The sequence below is a fragment of the Protopterus annectens genome, chromosome 10.part0 (genome assembly GCF_019279795.1).
Source record: "Protopterus annectens isolate FY-2018-M chromosome 10.part0, PAN1.0, whole genome shotgun sequence".
In the NCBI taxonomy this organism is placed as follows: domain Eukaryota; kingdom Metazoa; phylum Chordata; order Ceratodontiformes; family Protopteridae; genus Protopterus; species Protopterus annectens.
In genome coordinates, this window is record NC_056744.1 from 158,598,881 (window position 1) to 158,617,424 (window position 18,544).

An 18,544-nucleotide genomic window follows, 5' to 3' on the forward strand; every position below is an offset into this window, starting at 1 on the left:
TGAAGTAGGCTCTCAACAGATCACCTTCCACTAGTGAAGCACAAATCGCTGAATTAGGAATCAGACTCAACCAATGTTATTTACACATTTGCAGCTGTAATAACCGACACCACATTACTGGCACGTTATCAGTCATCAGTTCAAGTTGTTAAGGAAAACACTTCATGCTGAGGGTACAGCATAACAATGACCTGTCAGCCATTAACAATCCCCTTTTCTGACTGTCAGCCACAGGATTTTCCTTTTCCTTACCATGTTCACTAGTCCCTGGCACTACACAACATCTGAGGTGCTCACTGAAACAACCATAAGATCAGAAAAATACTAGGATCAGCAAATCCAAAACTTGAAACAGAAATGGCTGTTGGGCTATTTCTCTTATTGCTTCAGGACATGGCCATACTGCCTTATGATGAAAGCACTGCCTTGATCTCCTTCTACTAACCATACTGGTTTACTGATTTTCTTGGAATTAAGGATGAAGGGACAGCATATTATTAAATAAATAGTTTAGTAAGCCCAGTAAACACTTCATGCACTATTCAGGGGTAGCCATGGAGCACTGGCTGTTTAGGTGACTCAATTAGAGTTGTACATTTTGCATGTGAAAATTGAGGGACTCAAAGTACTACAGAAGGAAGTTTGTTAACAGCTCAAAGCTTTAACTCTCTGGGATTAACTGCCAGATAGTTTTGTTTATTATTATTACCTCACCCTTAATGTGGGAAACCATTATTCTGCTTAATTTCCTGTGCATCTCTTCTATTCTTCCCATTTGTGAAGGGACATTTCTAGATTTAACAGTCGAGATGATTTATACTGAGCAATTATACTTCTAATACATCATGAGAGCCCCAGACATCTAATATTTAGCAGCTGCTGCTGGGCTAAAAATGTGTTTTGGGCACCATATGCTTTTCATCAAAATGTGATTAGTATATACTGGTTAGTATTTTAAAATTGTTTCTGATGACTTTCTGCTTTGTCTCCCAGACATGTCTCACAGCTCCCTGTTTCCATGAATTTGTATAAAGCATAGGTTCATAGGTGTGTACTAGGCTAATGGACCTGGAGCCTTTACAAGCCTAGCCCATAGGATTACCCTGGCATTGTACCACCTGACCTTAGTTCCCAGTGCCTCTGTCGAGTAGAGCCACTGAAGTGATCCCCGGGGTGAATTTTCTATTTCCCATTCACTCATCAAGATTTCTCTTGAAGAGGGCCAGTGAGGTGCTCTGTTTGACATGTATAGGAAGTCTATTCCATAGCATGGACAATCTGGGTTATGAACCTGTCCCTCCAGCACATTCTGATGATTGTGGTAATATGTTGAGTTCTCTGGAGCGTGTGGTGTGGAGGGATTGGGATTTCTTCAGATGTAGCATTTCTAACACAGCTGGGTCAGACCTGGCTTTCTAAGTCAAACAGAGATCACCTCTAAGTAGGCAATAAGATACAGAGAATAGTTCGAGTTTTTTGAGTCTGTCCATATAGGACAAGTGTTTAGGGCCTAGGATCCTCTTTGTGAGGTACCTTTGCTGCCACTCCAGTTGCTGCAGGTGTCTAGTGAGGTACATGCCAAATGGGGAATTGTACTCGATGATTGGCCTATGAGTGAAGAGTAGAGGGAGACAATTACCTCTTTCTTTCTGGATGAAAAGCCCTTAGTAATGAGATGTAACACACAGAAAGACTTTTGACCACAGTGGCAATGTGGTGGTCAAAAGAGAGGTTGCTGTCAACCTGTGTTCCCAGATCTCTTATAATGCTTTCTGTGTTCAGTGGACTACCATTGATGTGGTAATTCATGGGAACTGGTTTTTCCCAAAGGGGATGACAACACATTTTTTGGCATTGAGCTTAAGGCCATGGTTCTGACACCAGTCATTGGTCTCAGTGAGGACTTTCTGTAGGATGTCAACATCACTTGGGGATTATGATTATTTTGTTCTGATCCTATGTTATATTTCTTCATCAACTTGTTTCAACTGTCCTGGTGGATCACTGTGCTTAGCTGCCAACCTCTACACTTAGTCTGTTTGCACACCTGATAATCATTGTTTGCATAACAATGTTTCCTTGCAGAAATGTATGTAAGTCTGTTATCATTATAATAATATCCATTTGTTAACCAAGTAGGCCCACTGGACATACAATTCCCTTTCAGGGGTGGCCAGGAGCACTGTCTGGTTAAGCAACTTGCTCAAGGTCACGAAGCAGGCAAATGAGGACTGAGTGTATCAAATCTTGTACTATAAGAACTACAGCTCATCACAGCCTTTCAATTATTACTTTGTTAATTCACCATTTACATGCGACATCCTATTAATTCATGTAATGGGTTAGGGTCACTGTCAAAAAATGGCATAGGGAGTGCAATAATAATTCTGAATAAGAGAAACAGAAAGTAAAAGTTACAGAAAGATCAAAGCAAATAGCACTGTTGTCATGCTGGTGATATACCTTTTCCAGTGTATATTTAATTGGTAAAACATTAAACAATTTTGATAAACTCATTCATAAAGTGCTGGAGGAAAAATCAATCAACCATATTATCTAGACTGTAACTAAAAAATGGTTGCCTCTCATCAGTGCATTCAATTACTTGACAAAAAATGCACAAATAAAAATGAATGCTAATTATAACTGATAATGTAAACCACACAGCACTATTTGCCAGTCAGTAAGCAAATTAGAGAGAATTTGCACTTGCATGCTTGTGCTGATAGGTGACTCATTCACCACCTCAATCTGGAAAGCAGTATCCTACAGGATTCTCAGTCCTGTACAGCTCTTCTGGTCCAGAACAGTTTGGGATGTTTCCTATCTGGATGAGTACCATCTTGAAGACTACAAGTGCAAGACTCTTGTTTTGATTTTGCAGTTGTCTCCTTAAAATGTGACCTCATTAACTAGACTCTATGACACAGAAAGGCAAAATAACTGTCTTCGTACATAGTTGCTTATCTAGGTTAGTAAGACAGAAAAACAGATAAATGTCACAGTGAGAGAGAAAGAATTGGGATTTTAAGTTGATAAGGGATACATGATTCTGTATTTTTCATCAAAATAGATGCATCAGAAAGTACAGTTGTGTACACTTCCCATAAACGTAGATATTCGAGTGTATTCACTGTTGCAGTCCTCACATATGGGTTATCCAGCTCCCGGTAGCCCTCAGTCAGCCCGAATACCAGAGTCCTTGGTATATGATGTGGGCTGCCGCCGGTTGTAAAACTGATGTCAGTACTTCAGGTATAAAGGGAGGCAGCTGACGCCATTTCCTCAGCTTTTCTTGCCTTAACTGTCAGGAGCCCCCAAATGAAGGCTAATCCAGGAATGGTAGCACCCTAGACACATGTCATACAAAAAATAAAATCAATCGTCTGTACCTTAGGAAAAAAGGGGGAATGGAGGGTGGGAAACCAGGACTGCAACAGTGAATACACTCGAACATCTACATTTATGGTAAGTGTACACAATTGTACTATGTTCTTTGTGTTTCACTGTTGCAGTCCTCACATATGGGTTGATTCCCAAAGCCCAGTAAGAAGACAAAGGGGGGAGGAAGGATCACAGATTAAGGGTTGGTAAGGAGCCCCTGCAAAACTGCAGAGGCAAAATCAGCCCTGGATTTAGTAAACAAAGGTAGATTGTAATGCTTTGTGAAAGTATGGATAGAAGACCAAGTAACTGCTTCTAGAATGTCCTTAGTAGGCACACCTCTCAGAAAGGCTGCAGAGGTAAAGGCTGCTCTAGTAGAATGGGTCCTAATACCCCGAGGGGGAACCTTTCCATGCTGCAGGTAGCAGAAGTGAATACAATGAGCAATCCATTTGGAGATGGTTTGTTTTGAAATAGCTTTACCCTGAGCCCCAGGAGCAAAACTAACCAACAACTGTTCAGATTTTCTAAAGGATTTAGTCCTAAGTAAAATCTCAGCTGTCTATGCACATCAAGAGAGCGCAGAATCCTTTCCCCTTTATTTTGGGGATTGTTTAAAAATGTAGGCAGGTGGATAGACTGGTTAAGGGTTAAACTGGAAACTACCTTAGGCATAAAGGAGGGATTGGTTCTCAGAGAAACCTGATCTGAGTGAAAAATAATGAAAGGTTCTACTGCCATTAAGGCGTGCAGCTCAGACACCCTTCTAGCTGAAATAATAGCTAAAAGGAAAGCAGTCTTCCAGGATAGAAACTTCGTATCTGCAGAGGCAGCTGATTCAAAGGGAGGCAGAGTAAGTTTTTCCAGGACAAAATGAAGATCCCAAGCAGGAGTAGGAGCTCTTCTGGGAGGTCTAAGATTGCTAGCTCCCCTCAGGAACTGTTTCATCAACGGGTGAGAAAAAAATGGGTTGCTCAAAAGAACAATGAGCCATAATTGCTGCAGCGTGAATTTTCATTGAAGAAAAAGAAAGTCCACCATTAAGCAATCCTGCTAGGTAGTGAAGAATGAGTGAAAGAGAAGGATTAGAAGAGTCTTCTCCTTTAGCCAGCATCCAAGATTAAAATCTCTTCCATTTATCGGCATAGGATTTTCTTGTGCTAGGCCTCCTAACCTCATGAAGAACTTCAACCACCTGTTGGGAAAGATTTAAAATATTAGCCAGGCAGTTAAATGTAGAGTTTGAAGATGAGGATGAAGGAACTTTCCCCCTTCCTGAACCAACAGATCTAGTACCAGGGGAAGATGCCAAGGCTGAACCTAGGAAAGGCTGCAAAGAAGGGGATACATCAATGCTGCTTGGGCCAATCTGGAGCTATCAGAATAGCCTTTGGTTTTTCGTCCCTTATCTTTAGCAGTACTCTGGGAAGAAGAGGCAGAGGAGGGAATGCATAAACTGAGAGATGTGTCCGTGGGAAGGACAACGCATCCACCCTCCAAGCTTTGTTGTGAAACTCCCTGGTGCAGAAGTTTGGAAGGAGATGATTGGTGTGAGAGGAGAAAAGATCCACTTGTGGGGTGCCCTAATGATGAGTGATGCAATAGAAAATGTCCCTGTTCAGTTGCCACTCGTGAGGATCCAGAACATGTCTGCTCAAATGATCCACAAAGGAGTTTAGCCTCCCTGGAAGATAGTGGGCTATTTGATGTAAGTCCATGGATGCTGCTATGGACCATAGTCTCATGCTTTGTCTGCACAAGGGTTAAGAGTGAGTCCCCCCCTTGCTTGTTGATGTACCACATGACTGTATTATTGTCTGTCCTGATTAGCAGAGTCCCAGGGTAGAGTAGGTCCTTGAAAGCCAGCAAGGCCTGCTGCACTGCCATCAGTTCTTTTAAGTTTATGTGCAGATGACTCTGCTGGGTGATCCAAGTCCCCTGTATGCCCCTGCCTACCAGATGAGCCCCCCATGCAACATCTGAGGAGTCTGTAGTGAGAGTATGGCTGGCAGGTGGTGGGTGGAAAGGCAGACCCTTGTTCTGAGAACAGGCTGTCGCCCACCAGAGGAACTCCATTTGTCGACAGGGAATCAGGGGAAGAATCAAGTCTAAGTCCTGTGTGTGTTGACACCAAAGATTCTTGAGGAACCATTGAAGTTTTCTCATATGCAGCCTTGCATATGGGATCATCAAAATACATGAAGCCATGAACCCCAGTGCTTGCAGGAATTGCCTTGCAGAGAGCTGGGTCATGCTTGCCAAGTTCATGAAGTAAGCGAAAAAATCTTCTTGCTTCTGTTGAGGGAGGAATACCATCTGGGAGGCTGTATTCAGACTTGCTCCCAGGAAAACAATCTCCCTTGAAGGAAACACCTTTGATTTCTTTTCGTTGAGAGTGTAACCCAAAGACATGAGAATGTTCTTCACGAAATCCAAATCCTTTTCTAATTGTTCTGGGGAGTTTGCTTGAATGAGACAGTCATCCAGGTAAGGATAAATTTGAATGTTTCTCTGCCTGTAAAAAGCAATGGCTGGAGCCAGGCACTTCATAAAAACTCTGGGAGCAGTAGATAAGCCAAAGGGCAATGCAGAGAATTGGAAGTGTTGCTCCCCAGCCCTGAAGTGAAGGAACTGCCTGCAACCTTCCCTTATTGGGATGTGCAGATAAGCCTCCTTGAGATCCAAAGTTACCAGCCATGAATCCTTGCCCAGCATTGGTAGTAATTGTTGAAGGGTGGGCATCTTGAATTTGAGAATCACCAGGAAAGTGTTTAGAATGGACAGATCCAGAATAGAGTGCCAGGTGCCCCCTCTCTTGGGTACCAGAAAAAGCCTTGAATAAAAACTTAGGCCTGCCTGATTTGCAGGAACTGGCTCTATGGCCCCCATAGTCAGCAGAGAAGAAATTTGAGTTTCTACCTCTGCCTTGAGAGTTTTGGATATGTCTGGGTACCCTTGTAAAACAGGGAAGGTGTGAAAGTAAAACTTGTAACCTTGGTTTACTATATTGAGCACCCATTTGTTGTCTGTGATGGTAGACCATACCTCTGCGAAATGGCTAACCTTCCCCCCAAAGGAAACCCAGGGTCCGCAGAGGTAGGCACAAGAAGGCTGGAGTCATTGAGAGTGCTTACTTTGGGGAGCTGGCTTAGAACTCTCCTATTTAGCAGAAGAAGAATGCCATTGTTTAGGCCTTTGAGGGGCAGAAGCCTGCCCTCTGGAAGGTCTGAAACCCCTAGGCCTAGAGCGACCCTGCTTGTCAGGATCAAGGAAAGACCAATTCTTGGAAAGATAATGCCTACTAAACTGTGGAGGCTGAACCTGAAAGAAATCTTTTACAGCTTGCATAGATTTTACCTTATCCTCCAACTTTTTCAGCACCTCCTCAGCCTTATTACCAAAAAGATTGTCCTAGTGCAAAGGAACCTCCAGCAATTTAGACTTAACTGGTTCAGAAAGGGGCTGCTCCCTGAGCCAAGCACGCCTTCTAATTATGGAACCAGTGGCTGCTGTTCTGCAGGAAGCCTCCAAAGTGTCAAAACCACAATGAAGTGAATGCTTATTAACTAAAGTGGCAGAATTCAGTAAGTCTTGTAAATCTTTGTTTTCCGTCATGGAAGGAATATCTCCAAGTTTAGCCTTAATAGCCACCAACGTATGCTGCTGATACTTAAGCATGTGAAAAAGACAATGCAAGGATCTAATGGCGAGAGTTGCAGAAGTATAGACTTTTTTACCCCACCTGACTGAGGCCCTATATTCCTTATCAGAAGGCACAGGGTTTATAGAAATAGTAGCCTTAACACCCTTGGGGCCTTGAGAAATAATTTCTGGATCAGCAGTAGGGTTTCTAAAAAGGAATTGATGAGATTTAGGAACACTGTAATATCTATCCGTTTTTTTGGGGGCAGGAGGAACAGAATTAGGAGTTAAAGAACTTTCCAAGAAAACATCATCCAAAACTTCTAAAACTGGAGGTATAGCTAGAGGCTTATGCTGTGGCAAATCTAAAAATTCCCTGACTCTTTTCTTAGACTGTAGAAAATCCTGACATTCCCATTTAAAATGCTCCCTAAGAGTATTCAAAGTATCCCCAAAGGAAAAATCTTCTGTTGGGGAGGCAGAAGGGATAGAGTCTTCAGCATCAGAATCCTCAAAGCCAGCAGACATACTGGAAATCTTAGAATCTGAGACAGACAAAACATCAGGAGATAATTCTCTAGCCCTCTTTGAAGGGGGGTGGGATGAAAGCCCCTAATCAGGGAAAGAAGATCACCAGCCATCTTTACCAACTGGGACTGAGGTACAGGAGGGGAGGCCAATGCCTGCTTGTGAGTAGGTTTGCGGCTGGAAGGTTTACTAGCAATCTGGAGGGACTTAGGAAGCCTAGCAACTGCAGAAGTCTGATCTAAGGTAGTTGGTCTGGTTCTGATCTCATGTCGAAAAGAAGAGGCGTCAGAAGCTGGTGCCTGCAAAGCGCCTCTGGACCCATCTGTGGCAGTGACAGGCGGAGGGTCTGAAGACGAAATAGCAGCCTGCGGCATGGAGGACTCCATAAAGGTTTCAGCAGAGGCTTGTGGCTGAAAATCTGTGGACTGCAGGGGCTGCGAAAGTACCTCACTGACTACCAATTTCACCGGTGCATCATCAGTAGATTTAACCCTAGGCCTGTCGTGGTTTTTGCCTTTGCATTTCCTAGGAAGATCCAAAGTCTGGAGACCAGAAGATGCTATACCGACGAACTTAGACCAGACTCTGAAATACTTATACAAGATCTTAGCTCTATGGCGTATGGTGCGCAGGTTAAAGGAAGCACAGAGATCGCAGTTAGGGACGTCGTGCTCAAGGCCCAAACAAGTTACACAATAGGAATGGAAATCACAGTGCGGAATCTGTTTTCCACAGGTAAGACAGTTATTAACTTAGTCTGACATTCGTTAAAGCAAGAAAAGAGGATCCTCAATGGGATACTTATGTGAAGGCATCTTCAACTTGGTAGTCGGAAAGCGAAGCAAAGGTAAACGGCCGACCGGCACTAGTGCGAATTGCATCTGCTTCAGGCTCCACAACAAGAAAGACTGAGGAAATGGCGTGGGCTGCCTCCCTTTATACCTGACGTACTGACATCAGTTTTACAACCGGCAGCAGCCCATGTAATATACCTAGGACTCTGGTATTCGGGCCAACTGAGGGCTACCGGGAGCCGGATAACCCATATGTGAGGACTGCAACAGTGAAACACGAAGAACATCATACGGGATCTGGTCCTGTCACTTGTAAGACTGCCTTAGATTGGATCTGGTCTTGGATCTTGTTAGGTAGCTTGTTAGGCAGATGCATGAAGGTTGAGAAAAGCTAATGTCTTCTACTCACCTGAGAATCTGAGACTTCAGAAGGTTTCTCTGTCAAACTACTGCTTTCTGCTGGGATCAAGTCATTATATTTTGTGCTGACATCCTCGTCAGAGTAATGCAGACTGCCCGGACTTGGCCTTGGAGGTGATCTAAAATAGTAAAATGAAGAATTAGAGGTCTGACTAAGTATCTTTATGTGATGAAGAAGCTGTTTAGTTCAGATTATGGCAACAATGACTTAAATATAAAACAAATAGCAACTGCCCTTTTCTTTCCTTCATGCTCATTAAACTTGCTTTTGTTATAAAACATTCCTACAAGAGCTGCCTCGGTGTAATCAAATAGAGCTGCATTCCTTCACAAAGCAACTAAAAAACCCTGCAGTTGAACAGCACAGAATCTCAGCTCTTCATGTTTTCCCTAGATAGCATTGTGTTACTGTAACCAAGGAACTCTGTATGCATTAAACAGTCGAGGCAGTTAGAACAGCTTTTCTTCTGCATACTGTTTGTTTTGCATCTTTCAATGGTACAGTACCTGTATCAGCCCCCTACACAAAACATACCTGACTAAGCACAATATATATAGCTAAAGATCGTGTGCCTGAGTATAACAGTGGTAACACATGAACAGCATAGAAAGTATGGAAGTAGAGGTATGAAACACATCTGCTTACCTGTCCAAACTACATCAAATAAAGCACACGTACCTTAACGAATGTACATAAAACACACGTGTGAATTTGATGACTAAAGGGCATTTACAGTATTCTTTGGGCTTCAGTACATGTCCGGAAACTTTCTGCATAGGGTACAAAGGTGTTATAATAAAATATTCATCAGGATTTGTTGGCCTTGAGTTTTATGCACCACCAGCACACTGTTTTGGGACACTGCAAAACATAGTTTAGCTAAACTACTTTTATCTTAATAACCAGAACACTGAAGACTTGTACAAATATATAGTGGATGTAATAGACCTGTTCCATGACATGATATTTATAAACATTCAGTGATACTCCGGAAATCAGTGAAGATTTTCTTTCTCCTTATTTTTGTCATTCTTATCCAATTTAGAAATGGAATAAAAGACAGCTTATTGCTGAGGTTTAAACGGGTGGGAACTTAAATGCCTTTAGCGACAGCTGTTCTTGGAAAAGTCGATGGAAGGAACGCTATCTGCATTTCACCATGTCTAAAAACTACATGAAAGACTCAGCCAAGCTAAAGTCTTTACTGTACATTACCTTAAATCCCCCCCTTAGTGGAGGCACAGGAGATATATGCAAATGACGCTTTAAGGACATATTAGTATTTCAGCTACATGGTTTCTAAATGGCCATGACTTTTTATGTCTTTATGACCACATGAGAGCCAATAAACTTAAGCCTCACCAGATGTAGACATAACATGTTTTGGATTTCTGTGACCATGTCAGTACAGTTTAAGTGGATTGTTTGGCTATATTGTAGAAACAGAGGGCTTAAAAACCCACCCTGATGGCCATAAATAATAAGGCACCGGCAAAATATCCAAAGCAACATCCAAGCAAAGGGTAGAATGGCTACACAAAGCAATCACTAAAAACTGCAAGGAAGACTCAGGCAAGCTAAAATCTTCACTGTGTAATATCATATACTTCCTGTAGTGGAGACTCATGAGATATAAGCAAATGACTCCTTAAGGCCATGAAAGTGTGTAAACTGCCTGAATGTGCCCATAAAGACTTAAAAAGTGATGGGCATTCAGCTGCCATGTAGCTGAAACTCTGGTATGTCCTTAAGGGGCCATATGTATATATTCCATGGACCCCACTATGGGATGTTTAAGGTATTACACAGTGAAGCGTTTAGCCTGGCTGAGTTTTTCTTGCAATTTTGACTGACTGGTAAAGATGTCTTTTTATAATCTACTCAGAAAGAGAGAGAGAAAAGAAAAATAACACTGCCCTACCCATAGCTTTAATCAAACTCTTAGCTAACATTCAGGTGCTCTCTTTTTAGACAAGGACTGACTCTTTGATGGCACATGCAGCAAAACCAATTGGTTGATGGTGCTCATTGGTTGAGTATACAATCATCAAAAGAATTGGACTGTTGGCAGAATAGATCATGAAGGAGAAAGATCTTCCTGTTCAAAACTTTTTCACCTTGAAAATGTTTTAAGTAGGCATAACTCACTTTTCAGTGCTGCATCCCCCCCCCCGAGCACTCATAGTTATGTTAACTTCAACTAGTCACACCACTGACCAGCTGATCCCTTTGATCAGTGACCCACTGACAAATCAGCCCTCAGTTAAGTAGCTTGTACCCTAATATTTACAACAAGGACACTGTGGGCTACCCAGCCTCCAATTCTATAACCAATAAACCTGTGGAAAAAATAACAGAACAACAAAGGGTTGTCGCTTGCAAAACACTGTAAGAGAAAAAAAAAACGTTTAAAAAGTCCCGTAGGTGCTATATATTCTATTTTTCACCTATATTAGCAACCAGAATTAACATGCAGCAGGAACAATGCCTGTGATGGCCATATAACCACAAGGATCAATAAAATCTAATTCTGGAGAAAGATAGAAAACCTGGAAAAAAATCTTGTGCAATGAAAGGTTTTGTTTTTACTTTCACATTAGATAAGGAAATGTAAAAATGGATGCTGTAATACTATGGTTGGGTAAGTATCTGCCCGTAGGATTTGGTACATCATTATTGCAACCAAATAGTTAAGGGCAGAAACATTATCTGACCTGTCATGTTGCAGTTACTAGGTTTACAAAGCAGATTTATGATCTTTCATATGACCTGCAGCTGACTTTTTCACCAAAGGATTGTTCACTGTATCACACAGACCAGACTCATTTTACACTTTCCCTCTGGCTAGACAACAAGCATGAGATGGGGGTACAGCTACTTCTTCCTACAGAGAAGGTATTCAAGAGAAATGTAATCCATACTAGTAGACTTTCATCGTTTCATTAAAGACGTTTGACTCACAGGATCTGACTTCAATCAGAAAGACAGTGCTGATAGGTAGGAGGATCACAGCTTTCTTTGATAGACTAGATACTCAGAGGATCAGAGACCACAGAGACATTTTATTTTTAGTATATTTATTTATTTACTCTATGGTCAGAGTAGATTAACCCACAGCATGCATGTATATACACACACACACACACACACGCACACACGCACACACACACACACACACACACACACACGCACACACGCACACACACCTTTCACTCTCCTTCCTTTTCATTATGTGTAAGCACCCCTATATGCAATACCTATGAAATATTTTTATTTCATTAAGATATAGGTAGGCATATAGTTTAATGGTTAGGTTAATGATTTTTAGTCTTTCTTCCTATGGAATGAGTCATCAACAACCCAGCATTTAAGCTGCTATGGTACAGCAACATTTTAGTCCTCCCCATCTTCTCACATAACATTATGGCAGGGACAGAAGAGTAGGCAGAAGTTGTTTTTTTAATAATCTAAGATCTCACTAATGGCTCTTTCCCGCACACACTTTGACTCTCTTCTGATATTCACTTAAAGTACAATGGTCTTCATCTCTCTTGTCTTCTTACCTACAAAGTAGGGGTAGGAGTGTTGTTTAAGCTGGTCCTTTAAGCATTCCATTCCCCTGTAACCCTCTGCCTCTTAGGTAAAATGAGTCACTGTTCCATGGAGTCCTACTGTACATACATTAGACAATTACTACCTGTTACTTTCAGTATCATTGTATGTTCTACAAGGCATACTGCTCATAAGCTGCATAGCTGTTGATGCTCCCTGTTGATACTGGTGAGGTATTGTTGCAGGAATAATAAAATGTAAGGGAAATATCTGAAGGTGGGGCAGCTGCGGTGGTGCAGCATTTAGCGTTGTCACCTCACAGCAAGATGTTCTCTAGTTTGATCCTCGGCTGGGGTGCCTTCTCTGCAGAGTCTTCATGTCCTCCCTGTGGTCGCATTGGTTTCCTCCGGGTGCTCCGATTTCCTCCCACATCCCAAAGACATGCTGTAGGTGGATTGGACACTCTAAATTGGCCCTAGGCATGAGTATGTGTGTCTGTGTGCCTTCTGTGGGAGGTTGGGCACCGGGCTGGCAACTCAACACCGTAAAAGTCCACTGCCAATCATGAGTGGACAGGTGATCCACTGTGGTGACCCCTAACTGGGAAAAGCAGAAAGAAGAAGGGAAATATCTGAAGGTAGGCATGCATTCCCGGCTTTGCAGTCAGACACTGATTTATAGGCATGCAAAGATGCACAGTCCAGACATACCACCAGGGCAGGCCAACTACAAATTAAATCATACCACATGGCCTTATTACAATGTTTTGTGAATCCAAACAGAGATGGCAGAGTAGCATGCCCACAAACACCCTTGGGCAGGAAAAAGAAAATTATTGCACTAGTATGGCAGTAAAATTCAGCACTGTCTGCTACTTACACACCCTTTTAATGTAAATACAAGTACAACTGCAACTTTTGATGCACAAGTAATGCAGTTTCTGAAGCTCTGAAAGTGCAAATATGATTGCAGGTGTCTTACTCTATAGCGCAAATTAGTAAAAATAACTTAGCATGCACACCTGGCCATGTCTAAAGGAAAAACTAGTTAATGTGATGTGACAGCTGAATTAGACTTCACTTGCAAGGTCACTGCTTCTCTTCATGAAGAATTGAGCATGTTACACACACAATGGCAACAGGAATAAGAACATATAAAACTGCCACTCTTGAAGGAATTTTTTTGTTGTTGAAAATGGAACAGAACGTTCTTGGCCATTTTGTTTGAAAGCACAAAACAGTGCTTTCTTGCTCAACACATGGGATTTGTCCAGTTCCTTCACTTGACTCCTGAGCTGCTCACTACCAGCCTGTGACGTTTGTCAATTCCTCCCCTGCCAACAAACATTAACACAAAGAGGACACTGTCATGCTTATCTATGGGAACAAAAAAGAAAAAATGTCCAGGACCACAAGCATTCAAGATGAGATGTGAATTTTAAGCAGGGCTTAAAGTGGCCACACTGTCCAATACTCTGGAAGCAGGCAAAGGCTATTGTGTCCTCATTTTAACTTGTACATAGGAGGAGAACAGTAAAGTCCTTGTGTGTGTCACATGTTGAAATGATGACAGTTTTTAATGCTACAAAAGCATGCTTGACCTTCTTGTCACTGTCCTAAAATATACCCAGAAAGAAAAAATGTTTGCAATAAAGGTGAGTAACAGTGAATATCCTGAGGGTTTGTCAGTCTTACTAAACATTTTCAGAATTTTTCTGTGGTGTATAAAACATCTGTTTATAAGTTTTTCTTCTCATTTGATGAAGTGCAACTTTTTAGCAGTAATAACTTCAAGAATCCAGGTTGTGCATTAACGCTCCAAAGTAGTGCAGTGCAGTGCAGTGCTAATTGGTTTTAATGCCAGTAACATAAAACAGTGTTTTCCCAGCTAGTTTACGCAATACTGCCATAGTAAATTTTATCTTTAGTTTAAGACTGTCACTGCAGCTGTGTGCTAAACACATGGGAACAAAAGACATAGTTACTGAAGAAAACTGTCTTTTAAGAAGAAAAGGGCATAAGGAATGCATCCTGAATACAAATGTCTTACACATTCACAGATCAGTACAATGATTAAAAGTGATACAGAAACAGAATGTCAGATGCGCAAATATATCTATTGACATACATATGCACCTTTCTTAACACATGGACAACATCCAACAGATGAAAAAAAAGAGTGTCATTAGTCACTACTCTGTATTTGTTTACTTTTTTTTTTTTTACAGGTTAGTCCCACTATGTATGACCTCTTTTCAATGCAGATCAGATGTTACACTTAAGCCAGACTTACTGCAATGTGGTCAGTATATCATGGTAATCCCTATCCTATTTCTAAGGGGTGTTAGTGTGATGTTTCCTGCATGAGACAATTCACCTTAACTGCTACATATTCCAGGACAGACTGAACTAGTCACTGACATTGGTAGATTTGTGGAAAATGAGACACCTGCGGGTTTAACTATATGTTGTTTAGTGACTTGAATGATGGGCTACCTATAATTTTAGGTAATTAAAACAGATTGTATGTCAGATTTCCAAGATGTACACACTGACCTAATGCAGGCTGTTGCAATGAAGATGATAGAGGAGGAGACAGACAATGAAAGCTTACTAACTGCTGATTGAATTGACAAAACAGTGTTGAGATTTCAAGAGGATGATTAGGAATGTCTGCATTGTCAGGGGGTCAAGAAGGACAGAGATGACATGTTGGGTTACACAGAAGAAGTCAGTATTGCTCAGTGATGACCAGAGATATAGACTGGTACTGGTACAAGAGAACAGATGTTAAATGTTTTGAGAATATTCTATAATGAGATAGAGAAAAAACTCCCTGAAGAGGTGTTTTATTTGATCTTCTTTGTTGAGCCATTAGGGTTTGTAGCAGAAAATACTAGAATATATAAGAACTGAAAATCAGTATTTGTTTTTTGAGATTGCAACCTCCAACAAATTTCTTGGATATAGGTTTATCAACTGTCAATCAAACACTGGTTGCATTTTTAAGACTGAGGTAACTACTGCATTGGAAATTGCAGACAACATGAGCATTGTTTATATCACTTTCAAAACTCTTTTGATGATTAAGGACAAGGTATTTAGACTAGGGCTTAACAATTCATAGGTCATTTGTCATTTAAAAATTTCTGAAGGGGACTTGTCATTATTTATATTTTTTTGAATTTCAATAGAAAAAGAGACATAAAAGTATACATGAGATGATACTTTGGCTAAGCACTGTGATACAAAAGTATAATTTGTTTGTAGAGTTGAGATATTTTATTTTACAATGTAAATATACTTGTACATGTTGATAAAAATAAATACATTTGACTAAACTGTCCTATACAGAGGAACCATAAGAATAAAAAAAATAAATGGGAAGCAAATGATGTGACTGTTCAAATTACTGTAGAAACAAAACCTAAAGACATATCGGAAATGGCAGAAGAGAAGCAAGATGATCAGGAAGATAGGATAGTAGAGTGACAAAAGGAAACTGGGACTTTGGAATACTCTTACTAAGGATACTAAAGACTTGATATATTGCAGGAGGAGTCTGACACTTCTATTAAAGAATACGTTTGAGGGGCAAAGAGAGATGGGGAGAGCGAGAGGTTCTACATTTATAGTTATAAGTTTTAAAATAAAAGGAAAAGAAAGGGAAAGAATGGGGCTGCACTTCTGAAAAATGCTGAGAGAAGAAAAAAATGAATCAGTGGAATAAAACAAAAGTACTCCCAGATTGCTTTAAACAAAGGATTATGTTTTCTCTGGCATGCAAGAAATAAGGAGATTGGATAAGGTATTTGAAACTACATGGGCAGCATTACCTGGGACTGAAGAATGTTCTGGAGTTCAAGTAAATGTAAGGAAGACAGAGTGATCCAGGTGCTAATACAAAATGACATAGATATAATGGTTATTAATATTTATGTGCCTGTAGACTTTAAGAGCATATTTAGAGTGTTCTATGTCTTAAGTAATCACACTGATGGAAGACATAGCAGTGGGTCATGGAAACTTTAACCACAGTATGAGAGTTCGGGTCTACTTCACTTCACTGAAAGCTCATTTCACTGAAACTCATTTGACTGAGCACACTTGACTGAAAGCTCACGTCACTGAAAACTCATTTGACTGAAAATCATTTTGTTGAAAGGTATATGCTCTTTTCCCCATTGTAGTCCGATCCTGGAGTTAGTATATATAGTAAGATGGGGGTGTGGGGGCACAGCCCCCCACATTGGGGTGTGTGGAGGGGGTACACCCCCACATAGTTTGGGTATATATTGTTTTCTAAAAACAGTTATTCATTGGAGTTGTAGGTATCCATGTATATGGTTTAAAATGCATAAAATAGGTAGGGGGCTATGCCCCCCCCACACACCCAAATGTGGGGGGCTGTGCCCCCCTTACTATATATGCTAACTTCAGGATTGCACCAAAATGGGGCAAAGGGCATATACCTTTCAATGAAATGAGTTTCAGTGAAATGAGCTTTCAGTGAAGTGAGCTTTCAGTAATGTGTGCTCAGTCAAATGAGTTTCAGTGAAATGAGCTTTCAGTGAAGTGAAGTAGACCCAAGAGTTCATAAGGGGAAATTGACGTACAGGTTATTTTTAAAATTAATCAGAGCAGGTAACTGCATACATGAAATCAGAAAAGGCAATTTTAAATGGACAGTTATAATGAAAAAAGATTATGTACTAGAGTGCGAAACTGTGAACTTTGTAGCTGTGATATTATAATTACAGGATTTACTGATTATGTGACTTTAACGTGACATAAGAGGGGATAGGAACGTGGAAGATGGAAGTGTTTGTTTAAGACAAATACTAAGGTATTAGAGGAAGATAAATTTAAAGGAAAACTACACTTACTGAGATGTTATGGATATGGGAATAGACTACACATTAGTGATACAATAGTATCTGCCTTTTAAGATGAAGATGATTTGAAAATATGACCTATAAGTATTAAAGGGGCAGCTTAGGAAATAACAAGAGAAGGGTTGGGGCTTGCTTATAACTTTAGAGTAGAACAATCTGAAAAAGGTTACATATAAGTAATAAAAGAATTTGAAATCAGGAAGAAGAGGCTAAGAGTTTCAAAGAATGCAGCATTTTTAGGATACAAAGAACAAGTATGTTCTTTGTTGTGTGAAGAGGAAAAACAGAAGTCCATATGAGTTATAGAATGGTAGAGAAAATATAATCAGGAAATCTAAATAGATTAAAATATTTATAAAACAGTATATAATGCTAATGTAGAGTTGGCTATAACTATCCAGGAATTGAACAGCGTAGAAGATGCTGACCTAATTACAGTAAAAGAAATATAGGTGTTGCAAAAGATGAATGTTAAAACACCTTTAGGGACTGGGTGGTATAGAATACATATTTGATAAAATTGTGAATGGTAAAAGGCTAAATGTGCTAAGAGGTACTTAAAGGAGGTACAGAAAAGAGGTTGCATCAAGGGATTTATAAATTTATATATATATATATATATATATATATATATATATATATATATACACACACACAAAGGTGATATAAAAAACTAGAGACACTAGCATTGTTAAACACTAATTAAATATTTTGGCTACAGTAATATTTATAATCAACTGTATAATGAAAGAAGAGTTTATGGATTTGGAAAACACAAGACATTACAAAAATGATGTTGGTGGTCAGGGAGATAACATAACGGTTAAAATAAAATAAATGGTATTGTGATTAGTATCAGTTTAGAAAAGAATATACATTTGGCAATGATATATATATGGTGACAGTTTTAAGGTTTTGGATGTATATGGATGAAGAGGGTTACAATAGAATGAGTGAAAACATATTAATACAGAGTTTAAACTGGGGATTTCAGAAGGATAGTGTACTGTACAGACAGGGAAAATAGGAGTGTTCTTTGAGCCTCTTTTTTACATTATGTATAAGTGAAATACTTAAAGAGACAGTTTTAGTGTTAGATGACATAAAACATATGGTGCTATAAAGTGCCAGAAATTTTAACATGTGAATGATGTTGTACTGATAACAAAAACAACGGCTGAACTGGAGGTTAAGTTTTGAGTCATTGAGTGAGTAAACATTTGTGACTGTGAATAGGTAAGGAGAAAATTAAGGGGGTGATACAGAAATAAGAATGCATTAAAATATTATGGATGTATTTTGGAAGGAGGAGGTTGATCGAGATGGGTA

At 40.1% G+C, this 18,544-nt stretch overlaps 1 protein-coding gene across 1 annotated transcript in view; it reads right to left on the bottom strand.

The window, feature by feature from the left end:
• Nucleotides 1-18,544, bottom strand: part of SDK2 (sidekick cell adhesion molecule 2) — a 1,526,639-nt gene that overhangs the window by 53,964 nt on the left and 1,454,131 nt on the right. The window contains exon 43 of the mRNA XM_044085131.1: nucleotides 8,758-8,887. Within this exon, the coding sequence (XP_043941066.1) occupies nucleotides 8,758-8,887 (130 nt within the window). The remainder of the gene's footprint in view (nucleotides 1-8,757; nucleotides 8,888-18,544) is intronic.